The following is an 8490-nucleotide window of genomic DNA, read 5'->3' as shown; positions in this document are numbered from 1 at the left end:
AGGGCTGGGGAGATAGCTCAGTAGAATAAGCACTTTCCTGGCAAGCACAAGGGCCTGATTTCACACAGACACACACACACACACACACAAAAATCCCTAGTTCCACAAAAAAAAAAAGAAAAAGAAATTATTGCAGCTCCCTAACAAGGTATGTGCACCCTACAGACAACCTCTAAGGCTCTCTGAAGCACAGGGCTCACATATTAATATTTGATGACTGTTCAAATTTTAAAAACAAATTACACTTAAAAAAATTGCCATTGGGGCCAGGGAAATGGCTCAGTAGAATAAGCGCTTGACTGGCAAACGCAAGGATTTGAGTTCAATCCCTGGTTCCACAAAAAAAAATAAAATAAAATTGCTATTAACTTTCTCAAGAAGCTGCCCTCACTGCAAACACACTTGTCCCATCATCCTTGCCACCTTCTGAAGCAGTGCTGCTAGTCTTCTTTTGTGAGTGCTTTGTGAGGTGGTAACCAGATGTGGCACTATGCAACTTCGGGCTTTTCCCGAAAGTCAAATAATGAAACACAATGTTCTAAATCAGTTCAGGAAAATGCGACAGTCATAAAAATACCATGAAAGACACTCACAAAGGAGAACTTCCAGAACTGCATAAGAAGAAGGCAAGAATAATGGGATAAGTATGTTCAAAGCGGGGGGGGGGGCATTTTAAAGAAGATTCACAGCAATATGTCTTCCCTTGCAGTACTTTTTTTTTAAAAAAATTAAACATTCATGATAGAGTTCAGTCACACTTCATATAGTATGTACTTGGGCTCTTTTACCATAACAAGAAGACTTCCGGCCAAGGTCTTTATAAATGGCCTGTTCTTGGCTAATTGTTCAGCCACAAGTATGCTCAGCCTCCTGCCTTCAACACACAGAACAGCCTGATACTTCGCCTAATCATCATGGTCAATCCTTTGCCTTCCGTTTTCTCTAGGTCTCACAATCTTTCAAATTATCCGAATACAAGGTATGGAATATAGTGTGTACATGGATGTGTATGTGCATACTCGGATAACAATGAGTCTTGAACTATTTTTATACAACTGTTTGAGAATGATCAATGGACTATCTATCCTTCCCCTCACTGACCCCTTCTGAGGTTGTATCTAACTCCTCTCTTTAAAAGAAACATTTGTGTCACAGTATTTTTAGTCTAGAGTTTTTTTTTTTAACTAAAATCTCAATAAAATAAGGAAATTTGTATCATGTTATTACATATCTTGTTACCTGCCCAGGTTTCTTCACTTTAACTTACAGTCATCTAAATATGAGTGTCCTACAGCCTTAAAAGTAAGAATCTGTCCAACAGACCTGACGTAAATAAGATTGGGAAAACTGCCTTGGATAGCTATAAAGGGTACATCCTGTACCACTAAAAAGGTATGTTTTTCTTTGTTGAGACAGCCTAAGTGGGAATGGTTTTCTCCATTCCACACCAGGTTAGGGGTGGCCCTGTTGACTAGGCCATAACGTGGCTTTCATATCAATAGTATATAACCTTGACGGGTTTCATCTACACTCATTCTAGGGCTATGATATTAAGAAAGTATTTCAAATGCCTCAGCCTCAGCTACACTTTGGAATACTAATGAATTATCTGTTGAACAAATTTAAGTGCTGTCATTTTAAATCTAGAAGTGAGTAATATCAGATCCTAAATAAATAAGCAGATGGCAAATGTAAACGCAATCTCCTATGAAGGAACGTACCTTCAAGCTAGTCACATGCATTCCGTTCTGCTGCTCACACTACAGAGTAAAATTTCAATATGCACAATGTCCTAAGAGGAAGTATAATTTAGACTTATCAAGTTTGAAGCTTGCAGGTACTATTCAATATGAAGGAAATTTATAGGTTGAAACCTGAAAATAAAAGCACTTCTAGCAGAAACAAACAGAAGACAGCTAAATCACTCCAGGCAAAGTAAAGATCATATCACACTTGCAACAATTTAATTCTGTTTTTAAGAGAAAGGAAAGAAATCAAAAGATACTGACTGAACACCATTTTTTCTAGAGATATAGTGCAATTATTTTCTTGTAAAGAAAGGAATAACCTACAGATAAACATTTCATTTACAGACAGAAGTCTTGTCACATAATTCTAAAAAATACAGAACAATATTCATGTCTACCTAATAGAAAAAAAGTAAAACTGAAAACCAGAGGCTTTTATGTTAACTTGGAATTTTAAATAAGTAAGGCTGGCTCTATTTTAATAGAGAAACACCACCAACAGCGTAAGCTAGTAATACACTGAATAAAATAAGCCCTTTACCAAAAATCTGAAAATATCACATCCTGTGAACACTAAAGCTTGAATAAGAAATATACACGCAGGAAACAGCAGGCTGTCAGGTACCAACAATCTGCATTATGGCTAATACCCTAAATGTCAATGCCCATGTTCAGAACGTGCTATCACGCACCATAACCTTTGGAATTTCACAGGGTTGGTCAAACATATAAGACTAAAGAAAAACGCCAAGAATATATCTGCTTTGGAGTAGCCAATGAGGAAAAGATCTGTAACTTTATGAATAAATTCTACCACCATAAATAACTAATGAAGGAAGTAAAATAAGCCAAGAGAAACAACATAAAAGGTTATGTTCACCACCATGTCACATTCCATACAGTACTCATCCATTTTTAATCTTTCATTTTCTCCTGCTGTTTTGCAACTTCCAAAAATTTAATCTTTCTTAATTATCCTTCTTTAAAATTCAAAATCTAATCATTTTCATACTTTTTTTTCAAGATCTAAAAATCCAAGGGAGAGTGCAAACAGGGAACAAGGTGATAATCAGCAATCGGCTGCTCTCCAGGGATGTCTGAGCATGCTTATTCAGAAAAAAAAAAAAAAAAAAAAAAAAAAAAAAAAAAAACGCTGAAATGAAAATCTATTATTCATGTAATTATTCCAGACATACGATGTTAACTGATATTTGATGACTGTAAAGCAAAAGGAACCCAAATATTGGAGATGAAAAAAAAATGTCAATAACCAAGACACATTACTGTTTCCATGCCGCCACCCAGCCTACAGCTACACTCAATCAACAGTGTTGGGGAATCAAAGAACACACTTGTTGAAGCTACATGCTTGAGATGGGGAGAAGGAGTGAGGGACCAAGATTTGGAAAACTATACCCAGCTTACTGTTCCAGGGAAGCTGTTATGTTTTTTACTTTGCATATTTACAAGTATGAAACTACTAAGTTCTTAGGAATTTGTTTCCACCTGTAACTGGGCTACTAATGCCGTCCTGAATCATAAAATATTTTAATATAATAATAGTGGCTAATATATTTGTGAGCGAGTCATTATCATATGCTGGTACTAAACATAAGTAGCCTGTATTCAGATGATACTCACAATGACTGTATTTTATTGCTATCCTTATGCTACACAAAAGCTCAATTATGTAAATTTCCCTGAGTAATATTAAAATTTGATTGACCCTATTACATACCATATGCTGAAAAGCAATTATTAGCAAAGAGGAGAGAATCTAAAACTATGATTCTGGATTGAAACATTATCTCCAAACTCTACTTGCTGTCTGATTTTGGAGAAATTATCTAAGTTCTGTAGACCTTAGTTTCTTTTTTAAAAAATAAGAGTATGACTACCTACTTCAGAGGTTTGCAGGAGGAATAAATGCATATGCAAACTGAAGGCACAATGTAAATATTAGCTAATGTAATTATTTCTGAGGTATGCATGCAACTGGCCTAGGTCACTATAATCATGACCTGTGTTTGTATCCATATATACAAAACATATATTCACAGGTGTGAAAAACATGTCCATATGGATCATATATGTGCGTAGTCTTTTAATTAGCCAAAAGAAAAGAAAGCTGTAGTTTTACTGTGGTTGCTACAAATTAAAATGCCATATGTTCAGTCAGTTTTTCAAATTTTGTCTTAAAATTTCAGCAATAACGGAATTTGGGCAGAATTCTGAGGACAGCTTTTCTTTTAAGTGTATTCCTAACATGAATTTAATTATTAATCAAATTTTTTAATATCAGATATATATTGACCCATATCTCATGGTTATTAATTTGTTAGTAGCTTATAAAATGAAATATTAAAAATGAACCAATACCTTCCTTGGAACATTAAGAAATACATAATAAAAGTTTCTTAAGCTAAGCATTAGCTCCTAAGTAAGCCAGCAACAAGTTTCATGAATATATGCTTGACCACAAAACACCTCTAACTCAAAGTTGTGTAACACTTTAGTGATCATAAAAAAAAATGCTCAAGTAATGTAATGACAAAACAAATAAAGTAAAAAATAATGACAGGACAGTACAGAGACTCTAATCTTTATCTTTCCTTTCATATGAGGAAGATTTCCTGGTGTGTGCATTTTCCAACTCACTGCACTTCAGAATTATGAGTTTCATTTATGATCTCACTGATGTTTCTTAAATGTCACGGCTACAACTGTCCAGTTTGTATCCTTTGTTCTGTCCTGGTTAGCATTTTATTACCTGCATCCTATTTGCTGCCTGAGTGACTCTTTACCCAGACTCCCCTACATACTCCAACCTTTATTTCACCAATTAACAGAGAGCTCAACACTGACTAGTTTTGTTCTTCAGCATCTAAAAATTCTTCACAGAAGCTAGGTAATAAATGGCAAGCTGAGATCATTTAACCTATGCTGGGTGAAATATTGTTATAACTTTAAATACAACATCAAAAAATGGAAATGGTGTGATTTCAATTATTTATACAGATTGGAAAGGTAATATAAATTAGTATAAAAGCATTAAAATTTTCTCTATATTTCCTTCTTTGAAGTAGAGGAAAAGGTAGGTGGTGACAATCCAAACCTAGAAAATTAGACATTAGTATTAAGAACCTTTTGTGGAACTGGTGGACCTGGGTTTTAAATGAACTTTCATTTAGAAAACAAAATTTCTCATTTTCTAATTTAGGTAAGTAGACAAATAATGTGAAACAATATGATATGAAATGATATATAAATATGCACCCTAGAATGATACCTTCTTTTTCATTTTGTAAGGATCAACAGAAGATCAAAAGGAAACTGTAAAACGAAAACAGTTAAACAAGGGCAAACCATGAATTCAAGGTTAAGTATAAGAACCTTCCATCTATGAATACAATTATTAGTGTAACCATGAGACTGTAGCCCCATCTAACCAGAGCACCTTCTCAATGCCATTCAGCATTTGCTAGTGTGGGCCCAGTAGCTAATATTTATTATTATTATTATTATTATTATTATTATTATTCTGGCCTAGACATTCACTATTGTATGTCTCCAATGTATCACCTCACTTATCTCAGATCCATTTCAAGTCCAAGGCACTATCATTTTCACGTTCCCTGGAGGAAGAATGTGAGCTTCACAGAGGCACAGTGGCTTGCGTAGGCGCACAGAGCGAAGGAAAGGACGGAAACCGAGGCAGGCCTGCATCAGAGCCACCCTCAGACAGCTTACGTAGCATCAGCACGCAACTCTTCAACATCAAATAACACTTACTGATAGATATTCTAAACATAGTAAGCTGCACTTACTATTTTTCTTATTTGTAACTTAATGTATCTCAATATAAGGAAATAATTTATCACTTATTTTTTACACCAATGTTAGATAAACACAGTAAAATCATAAATATGAATATTATTTTCAAATTAGTCAATGAAATTATGAACACAGTTTACTATGCCATACACACCCACAGAACAAATTTAATGCAAGCTTTAATGTATTTCCAAGCATACATCCCCTCTCCTATTTTACAACAAAATTCCAAGCTAGGCCTCACCTAAATTTTAAGTTAGAATTATTATGTTAAAAAGTATAGAAGTGGCCAAAATCAGTGGATCTCTATTCCTTTCTGATTGTTAGGTTCTTGCTTATTTTATTCAATCAGCAGGATACTCGTTAGCGTTAAGTAGGTAGAAGCAAAGCGCAAGAACAAGGGCAGCTCTCTTACCTGCTTCAGAGCCTTTTTGGTGTGCTGCTGGAAGGAAGACACTAACTTGCTCTGCACTGCTGTGTTAGTAAGGCTCGAATCTCGAGTGGAAGATGCTTCATCAGTTACCTGCTTCGTACCAACTGGAAATGGAGAGAGATAATGATATTACTAATTTGAATTCCTTTTTTTACATCCACTGTAATTAACTTACTCGGAGCTTTTCTTCAGTTGAAAATGGATACTTAAAATAAAGCAAACTAGCACAGTCAAAAGAAGGGTATCTCAATTTGAAGAAAAGAGATCATTTAATAACTGTGTAGCCACAGTTCCATTTAATGTCTTAGGGCTCTGTGTTTCCTTACCCACTAATTGATGATAATTTCTGTGTCACAAAGCTATTGTACTGGCATAAAAAATAGCACAATATCTGCTTCAAGAGTTGGGAATCAGCAGACATCTGAATCAGACTAGGAAGATTGGAAAGAAACTAAATGAATGAAACTGTTTCCAATTCATATGATTCATAGATATTATGACTTCTATTAAAGAACATTCCCTCTAGGGAATATACAGCCTGCAGGGATATGTTTCTCCATTGTTAACTCAAGACAAGTACAGTATTTTCAAGAAATGTTGTTCTCTGCTGACGGCAATATAATCTGTACAGTTAGGAAGGAAGCTTTTCCTTGGCTTATTCTCCAGCAGACGTGACCCTCCACAGAGAACAGATGTCTCATGGACGTGGGACACGGCGTCCCAGAGACTGCCTGCTCTATAAAACCCATGTGGGAGCTAAAACTTTTCCTCCAGTCCTCTTCCACCTAGGAACCCAGCTTTAATGCTTCAGGGATCTTGGCAGGAACAGAGGTAGGCCCTTCTCTGTGTACACTAGGGGAGAAGTTATTTGGGGAATCAAAGTTCCAATGTATTATGCTTAGTGGCAGAATGGAGGCATATGTCAAAGGCAGGAAGTAAGAGGAAGTTGGATGGAAGAAAATATCTTCAGAACATATTGTAAAATCTCAAACTGTAACTTTTGAACGGCACTGGTGTAAATGCTACACGAAGAAAATATTCCAAGTAATGATAACTTCAGGAGACCCTGACCAGCATTTTAAAGATCAATGAAGAGGTAAAATTATTGCAGTTATCAATCCCCAACACATAGTATAATAATAATTATTGCAAGTAATTGTAGTTGAAAAATGGAAGCATTGCACACAAATAGGGTTGAGGACACTTAAACTGCTTCTGACACAAGCACACCTTGCCTAGAAAGGAACGCGTGGCTCATGAGGAAACTTTGAGAAAGGAAGAATTAATTTCGTTTTAATACAGAAAGTAATCAGAAAGTCAAATGAGCAAATTTAATTAAATAACTGTTGATTAGTCATCTAAGCACTTTCGGTGTATCTCATTTAGTCCTTATAATGTTTGCATACGGTCAAAGGTCCTTGTAGCTTTTTCTGTATCCATACTGGACAGAGAAAGCAAAACAGCAAGCTAAAAACATAATCCGTGGTGACACGGGCAAGGAAAGAGCAGAGCTGTGATCCAAGGTCAGCTCAGTCTAATTCTAGAGTCTGTTACTTTTCCACTTAAAGTATGAAATCTTACATCGAGGACAGCAATGTATAATACAAAACCCACGGTTGAATGCCTCTCATCTTGGTCTTCTAAATGAGAACCATTCCTAATGTTGTATCAATTAGTATACTCTCCTTAAAAATAAATTTTAAAAATAAAATAAATTAAAACAAAAAAAGAAACACAAGGAAAAAAAATACGGTTTCTTGAAAGCAAGTGCCAATATTCAACTATTTCCCCAATCTTGTATAACTATATCGGTGTTAATCTGAACAACTGATGTGATGATAAAAATAGATAATATAACAACCATTGTCAATTAGCTATTCCTGGTTTGAAAATCTGTAGCATATGCATTGTTGTATGTTACCCTGTTTGTCTCTTTTCTATTTGTTTTTGCTTCTGTTTTTACTCTTCAAAATAAAATTAAATACAAAAGAAAAATGTTAAAATCTTGAAAGTCAAGATCAGATACAGAAAATTCCACTTCTACAGAGGTCTAATTTAGTTGCTTTATGTTGGAGGTACTGAAACAGGAAGTTAATAAGGTCACACACAAACAACCTCCGACATGAAAAAAAATTAAGAACTATAAGTTAGAGTGACACTCAGGAAATACTGTGACTAAAACAATTTTCACATGTATTTATATAGTGACAGAAGTCCTTGAATTAAAGATCAGGTAGTTCTTTTCTATGTGATACAGTATGACATTTTTTATTGAGATAGTCTCAATGTTCAAGTTAAGAAATTTTATAATATACCTTGTATGTGCTATGGTTCCCAGGCTTCACTCCCTGACACCATCACTGGAGCAATTCATACCACTCTGTCATACCATACTTACCAAAAATGCTAGAATGGCTTTTTTCAATGCTGTGAAGTCTCTATGAAGTATGATAAACAAAGGAGGTGACAGAAAGT

At 35.1% G+C, this 8490-nt stretch overlaps 1 protein-coding gene across 1 annotated transcript in view; it reads right to left on the bottom strand.

Annotated features, from left to right (window-relative positions):
- Positions 1-8490, bottom strand: part of Asxl3 (additional sex combs like 3, transcriptional regulator) — a 148606-nt gene that overhangs the window by 83221 nt on the left and 56895 nt on the right. Inside the window, exon 6 of the mRNA XM_023715678.1 lies at positions 5998-6119. Within this exon, the coding sequence (XP_023571446.1) occupies positions 5998-6119 (122 nt within the window). The remainder of the gene's footprint in view (positions 1-5997; positions 6120-8490) is intronic.

The sequence above is a fragment of the Octodon degus genome, unplaced genomic scaffold (assembly GCF_000260255.1).
Source record: "Octodon degus isolate 3935 unplaced genomic scaffold, OctDeg1.0 scaffold00003, whole genome shotgun sequence".
Taxonomy (NCBI): domain Eukaryota; kingdom Metazoa; phylum Chordata; class Mammalia; order Rodentia; family Octodontidae; genus Octodon; species Octodon degus.
Note: the sequence above shows the minus strand (reverse complement) of the source record. Positions and strands in the feature narration are given on the sequence as shown.